Below are 20,988 nucleotides of genomic sequence, written 5' to 3'. Positions count from 1 at the left end.
TATCACCTGGAGATGAGGACACTGTTGTTTGTGCTGCCTATGTAGAAACATTTAAAAGGATCTGCAGGAATTAAAAGGATTTATGAGGATCTGTTTCTACAGTGACATCAGTAGCTATATAAACAGCACATCAGCAAGAGGAATCAACATGAGGTGACACAAGGTGAAATGTTTCTGCAGGGAGAGCAGGCATTATAGGACTCCATCATTTTCCAGCAAATTGCTTTGGAATAGCTTACATGAGAGGCTCTTTGTTGGTGTTTTAAGATCTGTGTGAAGCTGGAAAAAGAGGTGCAGTGTTAGGTATGGGAAATGCAGTTTGATCCTGTGCAGTGAAAGAGGCAGGGTTTGCTTTATGTGGATGCTGGAACATCTGGCTTAATGTACAGAAAAACAGGCATGTGATTCTTTTGCCACTTAGTGATGTTTCAGGAAATCACTGGTGGGGGGAGTTGCTGGACTTAGTGGTTTAGTTGTGCTTTTTTCTTCTATTAAGGTATGGGAAATCGATGCCACTGGAATGAAAGTGAGATATTGCTATTGGAAAATGGAACTCGAGTTGAGAAATAACTTTTCTGGATTTATAGGCTGATGTCCCTTTAAAATTTTGTTAGATTTCTGTCCCCAAGAGCTGTTTAGGAGGTACCATGACCCCATAAGCTATTATCTGGACATGCATCAGAGCAGGAGAGAGAGACTGAATTTGCAGGTCAGCTGCACTGTTGTGAGATACTGCTGCTCAGTGGTCACCAAACGTATCAAAGGGAGATCTTACATACATTTCACTTTCATCCATTCTGGGATTATGGAGTATGTGGACATTTTTCAAAGGGAGCACTTCAGAAGCTCTGAAAGAGTTTGCAGCCCTCAGTGGCTCAGGTTTGAAACCTGGAGGTGTTGGGTTGTTGCTGTGTCACAATGAGCAAATAGCAGAAGACTGGGGGTATCTTTGTGTGCATCTGCAGGGCTGATAGCAAAGGTGGAGTTCCCATCACAGCAGAACTAGCATTATATTTCCCTAAATTCTAGTCAGACTGTGGTTCCTTTTAGCTGTCTTAAAATCCACAGTCAGTTTGGTTTAGCAAGCAAGGATTAGGGCTCCTACATTTCTAAGCTTTAGTTTTTGCTGGTATAATTAGTTGTTAAATGTTGCCTTTATTAGAAGTGTGCCAACACCTGCTTTGCATTGTTGTAACTGAGAAAATAGCTGGAATGATTGTTTTAATCTAGAAGCCTCCATCAACTGTACAAAAAACACATAAATAAACAAAAAGTGCTTCCTCCTGCCATTTCCATAGTTAATCAGTGGTACACTGGTATTTGGGTTGAATGTTGGGGAAATTGAAATGCAGGAATCTGGCTCACAATCTGACAGTGATTGGCTTGTGTTTGATGTGACCCATGTGCTTGTCATTCTTCTAGATGCTGCCTTCTATTTATTCTGACAGCTTTACCAGCTGAGAAAGCTGGCCTTGCCAGAATTAAGTATAAAAATACATACAATATAAGCATGATTTTCTTTTTCCCATAAAACTTGAAGTTCTGGCAAGTGTTTTTCAGGCTGTTGAGGAGTCATTTTGGGGAAAAAAAAAAGTTAATTCTGTTCTGGGAAGTTTTAAAATTTGAATTTTATGCTTGGGCAGAAGGAAGAAATGCAACGAAATTATTTTTTCAGCTGTGCATGTGAATTTTCAGAGGTCTCTGGACAGGCTGTTTTCTGTCCATGTTGTGTGGGTTGCCTGAGTTTGTCACAGAGACGTGGCTTTTCACATGTGTGGCCTTCTCCTCCCTCAGAAGCTTGGTAGCTGAAAGAAGAGTGTGCTCTAAAATGATGCACTTGGTGTTGCCATATTCATTGGAGAGTTTGGTACCATCCTGATACTGCATCCCTGGAATCATCAGATAGAGGTAGACCTTTGGCTGCTGGGAAAAGCAATAACCTCAGGAGCCGTGCTGCTTCCCCTACTGAGAAGAGTTTTCTTATTTTTCACACTTCCCACTGCTGTATTCAACCTTTCTGCACATGTGGATAGTGGTGAGAAAAACTTCGAACAATCTTGTTTTCAGAAGAAAAGGCTTTTTTTTAAGACTTGTTTCAATGGAAATAAATACCTTTACCCTTTCCTCCTTTAGTAATTAAAGCAAAGGGGAAAAAAAAAAAAAAAGCCCAGACAAGGCTTGGATTAGTAGGTGAGTCTTAAAACACATACTGAGGATTAACAAAATGCAGAGAAGGTACTATGTGAGGTACTCTAGGTGGCCCTGCTCTGGCAGGGGGGGTTGGACTAGATGATCTTTCGAGGTCCCTTCCAACCCCTAGGATTCTATGAGAAGCATTTAAAAATGCAAAAAGAAAAAAAAAAAAAAAGAAAAAAAAAGCATCACAGAAGGATTTCTTTGAAGTTGATTGAAGTCTGTGGAGAACTGTCTGCAGCTGACACTTTTCTTGTTATTGTTCTGTACTATGGGATATAACAGCAACTGTAATTAGTTTTTATTCTTCATTTAAAATTTTACAGAAAATGTGGTTTAGAAAGATCAGGTGGGTAGGTAATACTGTGTCAAAGAAATCAGATTACATGACACTGTATTGACTCCTTACCTGCAGGTAGCTAATTTTCTGTGTATGTGCTGTTCACATAAGCAGAAAGCATGAGACAAACGGGGGGGGGGGGGAAAAAACCCCACTGCATTTACTGAGTTCATGTTTACTCTCTACCATGGCAAGTATTGCTCTGCATGGGGACAGCTGCTGGGGCTTGACAGATGGAGTCTTAAGTGCAGATCAAGGTTGATACAGCAAATGGATTCCTCTGGCTTTGTTGTGTATAAATCCTGGAGGAGGTGAGTGTGCCATGGGGTGGGGGTGGGATGTCTGGGACTGGAAATATTGCTTAGCCAGGGTTGGGCTAACTGGTAGTTATTCCTATTAGTACATGCAGTTGTGATAGTGTTTTCCAAACAGATCAATTGTGCAAGTGGAGAATTGAAGATAAGGCTTTCTAAGGTTATTGTTAATATTTTATCCATGAGTCATCCCTCTGTGTTCCATCCTAACAAAATGGGATCACTAAAAAAAAGGTGGACTGCCACTGACTGCTCTACAGAGGCATTACTAGAAGTAATGAATGTATACTGTGTATTAAATGATCTTCCTAACATCTTCTCTGAGAAGCTTGTCATGCAAAATAAAAATACCTTGTAAAGCTGTGAGGGTTTGGAGCTGTTGAAGGATGAATGAGGAATTTTACATGAAAAACTTGTTGACATGATTTTTTTTTTTTGGTGTGTCTGCAACAGCTATGGCTGAAAATTCAGGATAACAAGTATAAACAATAAGAAAATATTTTGTTTCATAAATACACCTTGTTTCTAGTTTTTTTTTTCTTTAAAATACAGGGGATTTTTCAGTGCTCTTGGGTATTTTTAGGTATCAGTCTAGCTGACAACCAGGAGAATATCCCATGAGTTTACTTGGTGGGAGTGTCTGTATTTGCATCCCAGCAGGCTCTAAGGCAAGTAGTTGAAATACAGTATTGTGTGAAAATCATCCTCACCCAGGTGACACATAGTTTTCCCCTTTTGAATGTGTGTTTCTGTTCAGGGTTGCACAGATAACTTATAAAGTGGGTTACTCATGAGCTTGTCTAATCTGGCAGATGAAGTGATATTTCCCCAGTACTGGGGAAATAGTACTGGCTGTTACTTCTTTTTCTAGTTGAGGTCTACACAAGTAAAGCACATCCATATTTTGATGAGGCACTGTTGTGTGTTGCACTTTAATTATCAAAAGGGAAGCTAAGGGAGAGGAGTTAAGCAACCATTTGGTATTTGTGATGGGCTTGGGAATAGAAAAGTTTTGTCTTCCAAGTCCTTTTGGTGTGCTTGTTTTGCCTCTTAGAGCATGGAGTTATAATTATGCATGGTCCAATAGAACTTCAAGTCATACAAATGCAAGTTGGCACATGAAGTATAGCTTCATGGGCCAGCTCTGTACTGTTTAAGTGCTCCTCATATCACCATTGACTCCTTAGTAAAGCCTGGGAAACAGAAGCTGTTGGAAGTGCATGAGAAGAAAAATCCAGTGTATCTCAACTGGATCCAGACTCCTGATCCTTAAATGTCTTCAGGTTTTTTGTGTCTTGGCCAACTGCATGCACTTCTATTCAGAAGATGTTGCAGATAGTTGATTTTATGTAGGCTGTGAGAGTATCTTCTATTGATTTCTTAAGGCTTATTATTACTGCTGGTATTGAAGGTATTAAACCTGTGCCTGGTGTTCTTCAAGTGTGGCTAAATTTGCATATTAGGGTTTTTGAATGGGAAAGAACTAAGGCTATCTTAACAAGTAAGGTGAGTATGTGGTATCTGGTGATGTGGTATCTGGTGGTGCCTGTCTGTCTTCCACAGAACTGCAGGAATGAAGTCCATGAAGAGCTATTAAAATGCATCCAGCTCAGGCTTGAGTGACCAGTGACCATGTGGGCATTTGTAAAAGATTGGTGAGAAGCATTTCCAGCAAATGCTGCATCTCTAGCAGAAGTTTGTAACACTGCTTTCCCAAAGAACATTTTTGGTTTGTATCAAAATTGTTAACAGAAGTATTTCTGGATGTATCTGGCAAAGAACAACTGTACAGTGTTTGTTGTTGACATGCATGAAGAATGCAGAACAATAATAGGGGTGGGAAATGGTGTAGCTGGGTGCCTGAAGTGCAGAACAGTTGCTTTTATAAAATTGAGAACTGCGGACTACAATTAGCTGTCATTAATTTTGTTGAATAGAAATATGTTCCATTTATTGTACAATCAGGAGCCAGGCTTGAATGAGTTTAAATAGATGAAATCTAAATTATCCTGACAGTCCATTAAACAGCAGCAAAGCCCTTTAAAGAAAATGGATTCTCTATGATACCAGTTTATAATAAAATCATTTGCCAAATAAGAACTATAGTCCAGGCAGTGGGAATACTCCTGTGAGTTTCAAATGAACACAGTAAATTGGTTGAACCGTTTATTGCAGAGCAGGGCTCTAGCACATTGTTTTCTGACAAGGAGCCAGCAGTGTTGCTTGAAATCTGCTCAGCAGGAAGCGACACTAAAAGATCAGACTGGCAATTTGTTTGTTGTCAGCCATATGGGGGGAAGAGGCAACTGTATAGCTCCCTACCTGTCAGTGGTAATATTTTTCTAGTTAAAACCATGTGTTTGTTGTTCCCAGTGCATTCCTCCCTGTGTTTCTACATTTATACTAAACCATCATGCCTAATGTATTGCAGTAGCTAGAGCTCTGTTCCTATTATTGACCTTTGTTTGCAAAGGTTTGGTGATTTTTTTTCCTGTCTTTGCAATACAGGAATTCAGATTTCAACATTTAGAATTCACGGAACGTTGCAAATATTTTTCTGATCCTTTAAAAGGCACCACTTGGTTACTAATGATCTGGAACTGCTAATATCATGCTCTTAATCACGGAACTCTTCTGGGTGATGGTGGTGGTGGTGGTGAAGGATTGTGGTATTTAATTTTAAGTACCCGAGACACTGAAATGAAGAGCCTGCTGCTTGGGGATCCCACTGATTTTGGCTTAGAAAGAGATATTTCTGGAGAACAGTTCAGAATTGCCTGATTGTGCTTCCTTACTGCCTGGCAGAGGGCACTGGGACAACAAAGCCTTTTAATTTTAGACAGCGGAATGGAGGAATGTAAATAGCTTTTTAGATCTGGGTTGTAAATATCCTTCAATTATTTGCCTATTCCACAACTTGTATTCAGGATATATTGATATATATACACACAGACACACAGGTAAAGAGAGTGTCTCATGTCCTTATTTATATTCTCTGTAAAGCCTATAAATAAAACTCTGCCTCCAAAGAATTGGGCTCTTCCTCAGTAACAGGTGGATTTTGTTTTCTTCCCCTTTTTTTTATTTAAGTCCAGGATGGTTCTGATGAAACAGATCTATTTCACAGGGCTTCTGTGGGCTGTTTCTTTTACAATTTCTTATCATATGGCTAAGAAAACAAGATTCATCTTCATCATGTGGATTTCTACTGGGGTGCAACCTAATCTGTACACTTAATGAGAGTCTTGGGAGAAGGGCTGTCTCTCTGCTTTAAGTTAGAAGAGGTGGATGTGAAACAGGAGTGAACATGTCTGCTGCAGGGAGAAGTATACCTGAGGCAGGGTTTTTAGCACACTGAGTGACTGGTTGAATACAGAGCATGTGTTGTTGCTGATTACAGCAGCCTGGTGATTTGTCTGTATGGTTGGAACAAGGGAAGAGTATGTGGATGGGCTATTCACACCAGGAGTCTGAGCTTCCCCAAATTGTACTTAAATAGTTAAGAAGTGGTTGGTGTGGTGTTTTTTTTTTTAAAAAAACAACCCAAACAAAAACAAAACACCAAAAAACCCCCACAAAAAAGCAGCCCCCACAAAACAACAACAAAAAAACCAAACAAAAAAACCCAACCAAACCCCAAATGTTGGTGTGTGTGTTTTTTGCAAATGAGGGAAAGCATCTGTAATCCAGTTAGATGCTGGGATGTCAAAACTGAACAGTGTGTGTGTTGGAACTGTGGCTGCTCACAGCTGCACTGTGAGGTCTGAGCTGGGGACTGTTGGAATGAGAGCAGGGAGTTGCAGACAAATCCTTGACACCAGCTTTCAAGGAATAGCATTCCTGTGGCAGTGTGGTGCTGTGCAGAGAGCCTCCAGCTTTGCTGCTTGGGGGATGCAAGTGTTGACACATTAGGTGAAACATAAAAGTGAAGTTATGTCTTCTAATAAGGAAGATGGTTTCTCCATAAATCACAGGTTTTTAGCTGATAAAGGTTCTCGTGTTTGGAAAAGTGAGGTGGTAGGGGTGTTTTTACCAAAAGGTCTTTAAGTCCATGTATTGAAGCTTTAGTTTTAAAAGCAGCTTTCACTGTGGGAATATTAATGTAACCCTTCAGAAGTAGGGCACATCTGGTGCATATCACAGGCCCAAAGGCATAATGACTCTGTACCATGTGTCATAGAAATACTTCATCTCCAGTGGGACGTTTTACACGAAATAGGAAAGTAAGCAAAGGCTCTGGCTTGAGGCTGGCAGTGGATTCCACTCAGCTGTGCAGGGAACTTCAGCTTTCTATGCTCTATTTTACCACCCTAGTGGTAAAGGTTATGGAAAGCCCTTTTATTTATATTTTATTTATTCCATTGGTGAGTTTGCTGGTTTGTCACCAGTAAGCTCTGTGGTGTAACAGATCAGAGGGTTCATGTGTCTGAGGTAGCCCATGGAAGTTGACACATGGGTGTTATCTTGCTGTGGAGAAAGCCAGAGTGTGAATTTATAGCACCCCAGTTTCCTGTGTGGTTACTTGTTTTCTTGCTCTTTCTTACTTGTCAAAGCAGGATGATGTGAGGGTGACTGTCCTTCAGGAAAAGAAATCAACTTATTCTTTGTTAAGTGTGAAAGGATGTTCAGAGCAACAATTTCTCCTTGCTCTATTTTCAGTGTGTAATTCCCAGTAGTGAAATGAGTAACATTTTGAGTATTGGACAGTATTTATTTGAAAACCAGGGGGTTAGGAATTGCATCACCACAGAGCAAGTTCAGAGGATGTGGCACGAAGCCCATTCTAGTGCTGACATAGTTAAAATAGAAAATTTACAGTCAGTTTCTTTTTTTTTTTTTTTTTATGTTGGGTTTTTTGAGTGGAAAGAATTAAAGAATTGAATGTTAAGGTTAGTAGAAATGAATATTAATATTGCAGGAGCAAATAGATGTCTGAAACATGCCAGGGTTGTGAATTCCTTTCTAGAATAATAGATGGAGAACTGACCAGAATTTCTTTGAGGTGTCTGAAGGGTGAGTGGGTTCATTGTGTTTGAGGCTGACAAACAGCCTCAGGCTTCAGACTTCATTTAGCATGAAGAGAGTACATGTCATTCTGTTTATATAAACCTGCTGATCAGGGAAAGAATTCAGAAGCCAGGAAACTTGTCTGTGTGAGAGGCATTCTTATTTTTAAGGGTTTTTTAGCAGTTTCTTTATGACAAATGGTGCAGCTTTTCTAGTTGAGGCTATAGGTGCTTGGACACAGCCTGAGCAGTACTGAGGAGAATTGACCCAGGTTGTCAAACCCAAGGCAGAATTTTTCTGCAGCCTCACAGAGATAAAAGGGATCCAGAAGTATGTGATCAGTGGAAAGAAAGGGTGCAACAGCACATTGCAGTGTGCTAAGGATGAAGAGGGGCAATTCTGTATTTTTTTATGGGTGTAAATCTTACCCACTCAGGTTTGTTGCATCACAACAACAACAACAAAAAGATACCTATTTTTTCTTTATTGCTCGGGTCCACGTTGAAGCTGTTCTTCAGAATAATGGATTGGTCTTCTGAGTTCCTGGTAAAGGAAAGTAATTGCTTTTTATGGTGAGTTTTGAGTGACTGATGTTGGATACATCTGTAAATGTTCTCCTTTTGGCATTTTTCCAGTTCCTAGCATTCATGACATTGCTTTGTGCCTGGATAAACTTGTTTTCTTATCTGTGTGGCCTCCACTGCTTTGGAGACATCTTAACTGGATGTCATCTTTGTTTTAAATCTTGGCAGGCAGCCAGCAGTGCCTTACTTAAATGCTATATCCTAGTGAGTCAACATGTTTGCTTTATCCATAGTAGATGTGAGATTCTCTTTTGTGTCAACCATTTCAGAGGGAGGCTTAGCTGTTTATTCTCTGTTGTCTGGTAGTGCTCTGAAAGTAAGGCTTGCAAAACAGGTATTTAAAAATCCAACTTGGAAGTTCTGGTTGCTTCCTGTAGCTGAAGTCTTGTACCTCTCTTATACCTGTATCCCAGTGAATCCTGAAAATCTTCCTAGGAAGGAGTGGAATGTGGAGATTCACCTGGGATACTGAGCAGGTGGTTTGAGTGAGTAGAGGGCTGAGTAAATGGAAAGATGAGCCAAGTAAGTCTGGGGTAACAAAACGAGGCAGGAATATTTTGATATGGCTAAATAGATTAATTAAACTCTCTGAAATCCTGGCCCATCATCTGACTTCTTCAGGCTATGCTTTCTTGCCTCTAAAATGAAGATAGTGTTGTAGTAGAATACTAGTATAACCTGGTGGTTATACTGGATCAACCATGGTGCAGCCAAAAGCAGCACTCCCTGACCTGCATGGCTGCAGCAAGGAGTGCAGAATTTGGGGAGAAGGTTCTCAGTGCACCTGAAGCTGGGATTGCCAGCAGAGTTGCTTTGTTGCTGGTAGAGCATCAGTTACCTGAACTGAATGAAGGTGGACGCTGTGCCTCTGTCTCTTGTTAGAGCAGCATAAGTGCTGCTGCCACATTTAAAATCAGATGCAGAACCATGTAATTCTGGCATATTATCACTGAAGTGGTACAGATTTGAAATGCCAGAGTTTTTTTTCAGCTTGATTGATGTAACTACTCTGCCTCTTGCTTCACTTTTGATAGTCCTAAGGAATTCCTGCTAATTGGCTGCTGTTTCTTTCTTTTAAATAATCTTTAACTCTCAGAGGTGAGGTAATTCCAGAGGAACCTGGCCTTGCATTTCAAATGATTAATGAAGGGGTTTTTCTTCCCCTTTCATGGGGAAAATGTTTTCTTTCTGTAAACAATGGCAATGCTTCCTTAGGAACAAGAGCTGGTAAATGATTGCCTTGAAGAACTTGGAGTTTTTACAAGAGATGAAGCAGGGTGTTAGTTGTGTACTAAAACATGTCTTACAAAACTTCCAAATTTTTCTCTAGCAATAGAAATAGATCCGTGGAGAAATCATTCATAAAGTTGCTGATGTTCTCTGTGTCTTTTGAATAGCAGTTACTATCTGAATATAAAAGAACACAATGACTGTACTTTAAATATTTGTTTTCCTTTGGGGGTAGCATCTCTGCCTTCTAGCAAGCTGTGTGTGAATTTTCTAATTTCTAAGGTCATTATTATTAATCAGGTCCCATCCTTGCTGTAATTCTGTTCGGAGGCACGGCTTTTGTTGTGGTTATTGGCAAGGCTGTTTTTAATACAACAGATCTTCTTTTGTAGCAACTTTGTTGAGACGAGTTGGCCAAAGCAAACAAAAAATAATTACTCTGTTTGTATTATGCCAAATGTAATTTGAGAAAGCCCAGTCTACCTAAGAGGTAAATCTGACTTAGTTTGCTGCATTTCATCTGTGATTGGTTTTCTTCACAATTAGAAGAGAAAATAAGTCAGTGCTAGGTTCTTATTAGCAAACTAAAGACAAAGATTAGTTTCCTGTCTCTTATTTTGATCTGGTTCATAGGTTGTGACCTGGTCATTTTTATTAAGTAAATTCTGAAGGGTCTTATATGACTTCCTCTTGTTTTTCCAGCAAAATGTCTATTCAATTAAAAGTTAATTTTGATCCAGTTAATTCCCTTGTTAAAATCATAAAGCATCTAACTTCTAGTTAAGCTGTTTTGATTTATCCTGTTTTCATGTTGTTTCTTGGAGGTACAGAAGTTAATCTCCATTATTGTAAAATCTTGTTTTTTTAAGATTGCGTATATATTGAAAGTCGCCGGCCGAATACCCCGTATTTCATCTGCAGCATTCAAGACTTCAAACTGGTAAGGAAAATTTTCACATCTCCTCCCTTTCCCTGTCCTGCTCTCCAGTGAGATGGCAATATTCCTTAGTCTCTATCTTTCTGTAGCTCCTTACTCCTTCTGAGTAAATCTTTAGCTTCTGAACCATAGTTTCTGGTGTGCTGCTCAGACAGGGATCTGGCTTTTGGTTTAGACTTAGCTACAGGGCTGAAGAGTCCAGGCTGGTGTGGTCTGCATCATTATACAGTTTGGTGATCCACAGAAAGTCACTTTGGGTTGTGTGGTTTTTGGGAAGTTGTGGCTTGGTAAGTGAAGTTTTTCCTGGAAAGTTCAATTTGGCTTTGCCTTCACCTCTGGCTCTCCGTAGCATAGCTGTGTGACACTGTGTGACAGCTGGAGATGCAAAGAGCACCATGAGAAGTCTGTACTGGTTTGGAAAAACACAAAAGAACATTCAGGAGTGCTTTAGCACTTGACTCAAACCCTGCCCCTTCCCAGGGTGCTGTAGCAGGACAGGAGCCACATGGTTCTTGCTCAGCACAGGGCAGGAACCTCCTGTCCCTGACACATGGGATGCCTGGGCTTGCTTTGGGCTTTGCAGGGCTTTGGGTAGAGTGAGCTGGGTATTTGGCAAAGGTGACTGTTACTGCTGATCATCTCACTGTTGTTGGTTTATGGAAGTTTTGCACATGTCATAAGCCATCCTCCTTTTATAGCCTGCAGGCATAAATCACCTACTGTCTGTTCCTCTCAGAATATCTGTCTTCCAAGTTTTATTCAAGTCTTGCATTTTACTCCTTAGAAGTTGATTTTGTTGAGACCACACTCAGGGAGAATGAGTAGACATCCTTCAGGTTTGGTGTCCATGGTAGTGCTTGGCACTCCTGAGCACATCTTCTCTCTTTCCCTTCCCTCCTGTTTATTTATTCATTCATTCATTTATTTATTTTCAATTTGGGTTTGTAGTTAACAGGTTCTAGCAGTGGGTTAAGCCACAGTTGTACTGCTCTTGCCCACTAGCAGGTGCTTTTGTGTCTGAGTGGAATGACAATGGCATCGTTGCCATTCTGGGCAATCCCTTCCTGCTGAGTTACATTAATTGCTCAGGGTATTAACAACAAAAGCTGAAGCTTCTGGTGTCAGCATTGGTCTCCTACAACACATTAAAGCTGTTTGCAAAGCTATGAGGGAAGTGTATTGCAGTATGTTTTCATACTTTACATTTTTTTTTTCAGTGGTATCTCAGATTTTCAACTGATAGAGGATAGGACTTCAGGGTTGCTGGCAATTTGTCACATGGAAATAGTATCATTGCTTTATGTTTACCTTTGTCTGCCTTGAGGTAGTTAATTGCAGTTAATTTTTTTCTCACTATCATAATGCATAGGTAGGAACCTGTAAAAATTACAAAACAAACCCCTTGATGCTGATTATACCAGAAAAATGAATTTTCAGTGTTTGTCATTGTTGATTTTACTGTTTTGGGTAAGGAAAGCTGTACAGTGGAAAGGACACTTGCTTTCTTTTCTAGTGTGAGATACCAACAGGAAAACAGTCTTGTTTTGCCTTCAGCTAAATCTGTCAAGTGAAGCGGGGAAGTTAAATTCAGCAGCTTTGAAATGTCTCCTGCTAATCAAGTACATTATCATGTTGGTTGTCATAAGCTAAGAGGTTTTGGCTGAATGTGAGTCTTGCCCTCTACTTCTGTTGTTCTAGGTGCAGTTCAGGTATAGGAGTTGGTGGGATTTTTACTGATAAGAACAAGAAATGCAAGCTTGCTTTTTTAAGAAAGAAAAGAGAAGTTTAAAATGCCAAAGTAAATGATGTCTGATGGACATGGGTGCTGCCTTGCAGAGTGAAAGGTACTGAGGGTCATTCTGGGGCTGAGGCTTTGAGAACAATTTTGTCATCTTAGAGAAAACTGAAGCTTAACTTCCTTTTCCCAGTAAGGCCTTAAATCTTGATGAAGCCAAACTACTCCACAAGCAGATGTGACAAACAATTTCAGTGCAGCTTTGTGTTTTAGTGTCCAGATCTTTTGACTTGGAGAAAGCAGTTATTGTTTCCTTTGGCATGGCCTCTGCAGCTCCAGCAATTAGGGCAGCTGGAATGGTGCTTTTTGTTTCTTTATCTTATTCTTCCATCATGAATTTCCCTTGACATTAAGATGAATCAGTTCTACTAAAAATTATGCTAGAGGAACAGCTCTTCTGCTTTCCTGACCAACAACTGCACTTCACCCATGGCCATAAAACATCCTAGTGATGAAGCTTACTGTCCATGTCTTTATAATCTGTCTCTGTTTTGCTGTCGTGTGTTGTGTTGCTGTGGTGCTCCAGACCTTGGTCATTCCCTTCATGATTTGTTTTAGTTCTTGTATTAGGGCAAGCTGAGGAGAGCAGAAGATTTGATTCCCAAGCATTGAGGGCAATTGCTGCTGGTAATACCAGGGTATCTCTGACCATAATAGAAGTAAATTTATACAAATACACCACATCTTGCAAAGCTGCCCTCTAATCCTATCAGTTAGACCTGTCTTGGTATGAATTTCCAGTGTTTGATAAATTAATTCAAATTCCCTTTTTAAGGTTTTCCTTTTTTTTTTTTTCCTTTGTTTTTTTTTCTCCAGATTTAGAACCCAACCTGCAAACGGGTTTCAGCAGCATGCTCCTGATTTCTCATATTTTGACTTAATTTGATGTTGCTTTTAAAATGCCAATAGGTTTCCCTTTGAATCTGAACATGAGAGAGGAAACTTTAAAACAGAAAAATGGTGAATTTGCTGTACAAAAGAAAACATTATGAATTGTGATGCAGTTGCCCTTTGTGCCTGGATGTTTACTTGATTGAAGCATCTTGACTGTGGTGCTTTCTCTCTCCTTGAAGCCTGATCTGAATGGAGTGTACAGCTGGATTGCCCCAGGGCCTTGTAACAATTTATAGTCTGGATGGAAAGGCAGAAGTGCATAAAAAGACAGTTGTGAAATGCCACTAGTGCCCTGTAATAGAAAATCTGTGTATGATGACCTTGTCTGTATGGGCCTGTGGGATCATTTTACTGTGATCCGAAGGATTATAAAATGGAAAGTATTGCATCTCACCTGGAATAAAAAGGAAAAATGAAAAGAAACATGTTTTTCTAAATGAAGCAGTGTATGCTGCCTCTCCTTTGCAGTCTTCCTGCATATGGCCTTGCATTTTACCAATGTGTTAAAATTACATCTGTTATTCTCTGCACTTTTACAGGAGGTAGTGTTTTTGAATGCAAATGTCTGGGTCAGGTTTTTGTAGCCAGAAGCATTTATGTATTTAAAAGCCTCATTCTGTTTGTATATGAATTGATGTTCTGTTCTTGAACTGCAGCTGAATTAATTGATGGCTGATTTTTTCCTGGCCAGTTATGAAGCAGCATGACCTTTCTTTTTTGCGTGGAAAAAAATGCTGATTAATATAGATTCTTGCTTCTCCAGATTCATCTCCCTTTTTACAGCCAACAAAAGACTGAAAGGTTTTCTTTCTACTCAAAACCTTTGCTAGGACTGCTGTCCCCTGATTGCTCAATGTTCCCTTCAGCAAGGTTTAGTTTGCTCCTAAGGTAGGGAGCAGACTTGCTAATAAGAGAGAGACAAAGGAGACATTTGAAGGAGTGCTGAATTATTTAAAATAAAAAATTTAGTCTGCAAATGAGATGTGCTTTTGTGTCTAATGTGAAGCAGATTGAAATGCCTCTGTGATTACAGTGGGGCACGTGTGGGGTGGGAGCTGAGTGTGAAAATGTGGGGACAGGGCGTTTGAACAAAGTGGTGGCAAGGAGTGATGAGGAATCAGAGGTGACAGTTTAAGGATTGCATGGCAGGAGCTGCACAGTGATTAAATTCACTGATGCTGTCATTGAGCCGTAAGGCTGAAGATAACATTCTCTCTCTGTGCTGAAAACAAGAATCAATACAAACTCCTTGACAGGGGCTAAATTATTAAATAGAGCCTTTCTTACAATGTTTCATTATCTGGGATTTACCTCAGCTGGTGATTTGTCAGCAGTGCAGGGAGATTTGCTGGGCATTTTGTATTAAAATCATTGCAGATGCATATGAATCCTTTTTGATAATTCTCTTCCTTTTTACAATGCTGCTTTGTAGATTTTTTTTGTTTGTTTGCTTGTTTACTTTTCCCCAGGTGACACTTTTGAATTTTCAGAGATGCTGAGCTGTGGTCCACAGGAGGGTTTGGTCTTGTCGCATACATGTACAAAAGAATTTCTTTTTGTAGCAACAGACTGAGTTGATTTGTCTGCTTTTGGTGTGTTAAATTAGCAAAATATTGCAGATGAGAGTTCAGAACTGAAGAAAGAGGAATGAGGCTGCTCTGTGGATTTAAGGGAAGTGGAGTTTCACTGAATTGGGTGGGAAAACAAAGCAACATTCCTTTTTTTGTTGTTGTATATCTTCTGATGGCAGGAGCAGAAACCATCCATTCTGGAGTAGCTAAAGCAGCATATCTGGCATTCCCTGAGTGCACAGGACTGTGGAAAGGCATTGTCTGCAGACCTGGTGGATTCTGGAGGAGTTCTCTAACTTCATCACTGGCATCGTTTTGTCAAGTAAAGAATATTTAGCATTTTTGTGGTTTTTTTTGGTTTTCCTTCTTTGAGAAGCTTTGATAATGCACCAGTGCAACTGAATTGATTCATACAGAGCTACAATGTTTTGTCACAATTATATCATTGTATTTTGGAAAGAGTGAAGATATTGATGATTGGGGTTAAAACAAATGGTAACGTTGTTAAGGAGAAGGATTAAATGGCTATAAATTAAGACTTCATGTATTCTCAGGCTGAACTCTAGCTTTTCCTGCATTACCCTCCATATGGCCTAAATCTTTACAGTTGGAATCCAGACCAACCTTAAGGGCTGCAGAAGAAACCAAACCACAGGCTAAAACACTTGTTTTGGTTTTTTGTTTGTTTGGTTTTTTCTGCTTGGTTTTGTTTTCATGCGTTGACCCCGTTGGTTTTGCACCACTGGGCATTCAGAAAGCCAGGAATTGGAATTTTCACTGCTGGCCTCTTGTCAGGTGAAAAATGAAAGCTTGTCTGGGAGGCTGTTGAGAATTTACCCCCTCCAAAGAGCCCTGCCCTGGGACAGCAGAGCTGTTGGGACGGGGAGCGGTGCTGGCGGTGCCGAGATGCTCAGCTGTGTGCACCATTGGACACAGAGTCCGAAGGACAGAACGTGGTGGGCAGTGCCTGAACAGGAGCTGCTGATGTTTGTCAGCTCCTTTTAAATCAGAAAATTGCTCCCATTCATTGTGAAGCTATTTTATTTTGAGAGGCAGCTTCTGTCAGAAATTGAAAAGGGAATTCTAAAAATTGCAGGGGGGACAAAAATAGGACAGGATGCGACATCCCATGTTCCTTTTGCAAAATTGCTGTTGTGTTGTTTCTCCTAATTTTTTAGAAGGGAAAGCAGGAAGCAGTTGATGCAAATTCCATTACCAAGCCTGCAGTCTGACTGTGAGCCAAGGACAAAACCAGATATGTAGAAAATGAGGAAAACCAGGAATGTACCACTCATGGCTGTGGAGTAAAAGAGAGATTCCCATTCTTTGTTATCAAGAGGGAAGTGTGTCAGTTGTACATGAGGACACCTTTAATAGCAATAGCTTGAGTGTAGATACAGGAACCATAGGATTTATTAACATCCCTTTTCATATTTGACTTGGCTGTATTTTTAAGGTTTTTTTTCCTTCCAGCAACTTTGGCTTTTTTAAACTTTTCTACTTTCTTGTTTCCTCCTACTTACCCAAAGTAAACTTAGCTGTTTCCTGCACCTGGTGCTGAGATAATTGACTGCTAAATAAATCAGTAAGTGTCAACTTGAATGTGGAGAAAAGAGATTGTTATTTCTAGCTTTTAGGGGAAAAAAAATATTTAATGGTACATTAGCTGCTTTACATGTAGCAAGAGAAAATGGAGTTAGAATAAATTTAGCCATGTCCTCTAGTGTTGAATAGTGAGGGCATCTGTCATGTTTAATAATGCTTCTGACCTTTAGGATTATTGAAGTTGAAATTTTCTCTCTGGTCATTTGGGGGTACTTGAGCACTGTCAGATTTCTTGTGTCTGTGCTAAGTCTCCAAAGATACATTGTTATGCTTCATAAGCCAGTGAAGATAATTCATTATAGAAATTTGTTTTCCAGCTTTGAAAATGGTTTTCCTTACAGATGTGAAATGTCACTGTGGTCACTCAATTTTAGTATGTGTCTCATCCCTCCCCATTTGCTTGCTTGCCTTTTGCAGGGAAAGGGCAACCTTACTGATGGGCTTTCTATTGCACTTCAAGGCAGTGGTAATGTTGGGGTTTTTGTGGCAATAAAATTCTCAGGGTAGAGGTTTAGGACATAATTAACATCTCACCAGCAGTTGTCCAAGGGAAGGGGGAATAGCATGGATGCTCTTTGGAGACCTGGGATGTGTTCTATTGCAGGAAGGGTGATGTATCTCCCTCTGGATGCAGCAAGGGCTGGATGAGCCACTTGGGAAAATGCTTCAAGTCAGCTCCACCTCATGTCTGTCTAAGCATCAAATCTTTTGCAAATTCTCTTTTTCTTCTGTACAGAAGACAGGCAGGGGGTGGGTGTTAGAGCAGAAGCCAGAGATTGGTGTGCATGGTGGAAATGAGGTAACTGCTTCTTTTCCCTGCTTGGGACTTAAACCAAGTGAAAAGTAGGGATGTGATGGATGTGTGGTTTTGATGCTCTAGTCACTGAACACTAATCCATGGAGAATTTGAACTTGTAATTTTGATTAAAGTGATTGATTTTAAATCAGGCTGAGTTTGTTTTGAGCCATTAGAGCGAATTTAAAAAGAAAATAACTCTTTAATTAAATTAGTAGTGCATAAGTATCCTGCTCTGCTTTCTTCGCAGAACTTCTGGTTTTGGTGTGTTTTTTTTTTTAAATCTTAGACCTTCCAGTGTTTTGCTTCTTGGCACCTTTTAAGGTTAAAAGCAATGCAAAAATATTAAAACAAACTTGTGCTAAGCAAATCTTAAACTTTTGAAAATATATACAGGCTGTACCGTTCTCTAAAGCAATTCTTGTTCCATCTTGTTGTCCTGTTCCATCTCTCCTGGTTATCAGGATGTTTTCTGTGACTGCCTTAATCCACTTTGTAATTGTCTGGATAAGTGGATGTTCCTGGCTCTGGCTGAATTTTTTTTCCTCTTTTAGGTCAGTAAACAGAAGAGTGGAGAGAGGTGAAAGCAGCACAATAATTGAACCTAATGTCATGGAGCTCTTTGAAAGTTCTTGGGAGCTTTTACACAGAATACAGGAGTTGTAGTTTTACTGTAGAACCCTGGGTAAAGGTGGTGTCTCCATCTTAGGATGCACACAGGATCTTTGATGGGACAAGTGTTGGAATCAGCCCATGAGCAATGCATCAGTCTCCAGTCTAAGGCATGGTAAATCCAGTTTGACAAGCCATAAAGAAGGTTATTCTACTTACAAATTCCTTTCTTCTTGTATCAGACATAGCTCCAGCGTTGTTGAACTTTTGGGTCTTGCATGTCCAGATTTCACAGCTAAGTATTTGTGCAAAGCTGAATGTTTTCTTTTAGGGTTGAGATTTCCCTGAAGTGGATTCATTACTAGTCCCAGGCAGTCTGAGGATTTTGACAGGTCGAAAAATCAATTTAGTTCTTACAACACTGAATTTTAAAGGTGCTGTTGCTGGCCCTGTTTCATACTGATGACAGTGGGGGGAAAAGATTCATCCCCTCTGCTGTGACTTGCAGGTGGAAGAATTTCTGGGGGTGTCTGATTCAGAAGGGTTTTTTTCAAACAGCCTAACACCACCCAGGTCCTTGCACTTGCTCTTTTCTGCTCCATATCCTAATTACACTGGGAAAGCTGAAGCTTTCCAGTGAATGAACATCCTAGGAAGTCTGTGTGACTCCATGTAATGACTTCATGGACTGTGTTAAGTGACGAAGAAATGCAAGAGTAGCCACTGCCCAAAATACTTGCAGCTTGGGCTACACAACAGTGCTTTCATGAATGGAGAAGATTCTTGATTAGAGTTAAGGCCACTTGACAGCTTTAGCAGTGGTTTGGGAGTAATTGCAGTGGAAACAGCAATAAATGTTGTATCTGTATGTTAATTGTATAGAAAGAAAAAGAAAATGGGAGGGAATGGTTGAGATGAGGTTTGCACAGAACCTTGCAGGAAGGAAAAAAGAAGGAACATTATTGCGAGGAATATTACTTTAGAGAAAGGAGTTGCAGCTGTTTACACCCTCCTGGCTGCAAACATCCCTGCAATATTCGATTTGTGGAAAGAATCAAGTAATTAAGATAAAAGAATATACATGATTCACTGCTGTGAAATAGAAAGACATAATTTATGCTCTGTATCTAATGTAGCTATGATTAGTGACCTAAGGCTGTTGAACTTCCTCTTTATGGATTGCAAAAATGCTGTGACAGTTTTCAAGGGAATTGCTCTCTTTGAGTTTCAAGAGATGAAAATAGGCCTGCTAACAAGGACCAGCTTCAGTATGTGCTTTCATATTCTTCATGTTAAAAGAAAAAAAAAAAAGGCAATTGAGTGCTTTGATATGCCTAAACCTTAGGACCTAGTGAAGCAGAAAGTGCATGATATATAATATCACACAATGCACGCAATGTATGGCAAGAAATCTGCAGAATGGTATTCCCTTGGATGCTTTTCATTTTTTCTGTTGCTGGAAAGATGGAGAAATGATTTCAAAAAAGGGAGCTCTTTGGTGGTTTTCTGGTTCTGATATGTTTTGCATATTTGTATTACAAAATTGTTCGTAAACCTAGGAATTCTTGCTCCCTGTGCTGTGCTTGTGATCAAAGAAGATTATCATCACCAATATGGGCTGTGATTGAGTGCTTCCCTGCAATAGCTGAGGCAGATTTGTAAGGAAATATCTGAAAATTGCCTATCCATTTCAGAGGCTGTTCCTGAGTGCTTTTCTGAGCCCACAGAACATTCATTCAATATAAGCTGTTTGAGTTTTGAAGTAGTTTGGGCCTTTAAGCTAAAAGCTTCATATTCTGAAGTGCAAAATTCTCCAAACTGTGGTAAAACATCATCATAAAGCTTTCATCCAGAAACTGCAGCTCGTGTGATGGTCTCTGTAGTCTTCTGGGATAACCTGCCACTTGGTGTCATCCTGGGTACTGCATCATCTTCAGCTCTGGGTAGGAAGGGCACGTCCTTTAAATGTGCTCAGTTCCCCATGTAGTGACTGCCCTTGGTGGCAGAGAGCTAATACAGTGCCTTTAGTTGGTGTTTAATCCTTGCCTTTTGATGCTGAATGATGAGAGGTGATTAAACCAGGGATGCAATTTGTCAGCAAAGAGACTGGGCCAGGAAAATAAACAGCTAGGTGAGTATCTGAAGCATGCCTACATCTGAAATCCACTGAATCTGTAATAAAGATTTACATCCGGCTTAATATTGCACTATATGAAATATTCATTTATTACTGTACTCTGTTGTAGGACAGTGCCATAGTTTGCATTAGATAAACGTTGGAAAATGCATTTGTTGATGTCACTTGAACCAGCACAAGTCAGAGAGATGGAATGGCCAGGATTGCAGACAGCTGCACAAGCCTCCCAAATATGTGCAAGAATAGAGGTTCAGGTGGGCTTCTCCCCCTGACATTTGCATTAAAGAGATGGAGAGCCCCTAGGTTTACTGTGTAATCTCTAACACTTCTTTCTTTTCCAAGTGAGATTCTTGGTAAGCAGTTTGCAGAACTATGCTCAATGGGATATTAAAAACAATTTTAAAGTCATATAGAGAAGATTGTATTTGGCAAAAGGAAACTGATCTAAATAATGACCTATGTCTAAACCGGTCAAATAAGGTTCTACACAAATCTCTGTAATAGGTTGCAGCAGCACTTGGTTAAGGGTGTCTTTAGTTTGCTTTGAGAAGTTGGCTTTTTTAAGTAATCTGCCAGTTTCTGCAATTACAGGTGATGGTTGCACACAGAATTCTTAATCAGGTGTCCTGCTGTTTTCAATACATCTGTAAAAAATTGGCTGTGATGACATCGTGTGAATCCTTGTGCCCAGAACAGTGGCAAAGGTGTAAACTTTCAGTGTCAATATATGATGTTTTCTGAGTCAAGAGTGTTTGAATCTGGCAAAGATGGGTTCCATGCAGTGCCTCTAGGAATAAAGTAGATTAATTTTTATTTCTACAGGAGGACTGAATGTTTTATGGAACTACTTGCTGGTCTCAAAGCAGTCTACTTCTGCATCTGACTGAATTAGCACCTTGACTTTTTAAAATGGAAGCTATCAGTAGCTTCATTTGTTAAAGCTGCAGTTCTGTGAGGATTATATTGCCCAAGA

At 40.0% G+C, this 20,988-nt stretch overlaps 1 protein-coding gene across 3 annotated transcripts in view; it reads left to right on the top strand.

Moving 5' to 3' along the window:
* The window catches only part of RERE (arginine-glutamic acid dipeptide repeats), a 201,214-nt gene that overhangs the window by 69,186 nt on the left and 111,040 nt on the right, over window positions 1-20,988 (top strand). For all 3 annotated transcript variants that reach the window (XM_030463519.1, XM_030463521.1, XM_030463520.1), the window contains exon 3: window positions 10,538-10,608. In XM_030463519.1, the coding sequence (XP_030319379.1) occupies window positions 10,538-10,608 (71 nt within the window). The remainder of the gene's footprint in view (window positions 1-10,537; window positions 10,609-20,988) is intronic.

This window comes from Calypte anna, chromosome 21, assembly GCF_003957555.1.
Source record: "Calypte anna isolate BGI_N300 chromosome 21, bCalAnn1_v1.p, whole genome shotgun sequence".
Lineage (NCBI taxonomy): Eukaryota > Metazoa > Chordata > Aves > Apodiformes > Trochilidae > Calypte > Calypte anna.
Note: the sequence above shows the minus strand (reverse complement) of the source record. Positions and strands in the feature narration are given on the sequence as shown.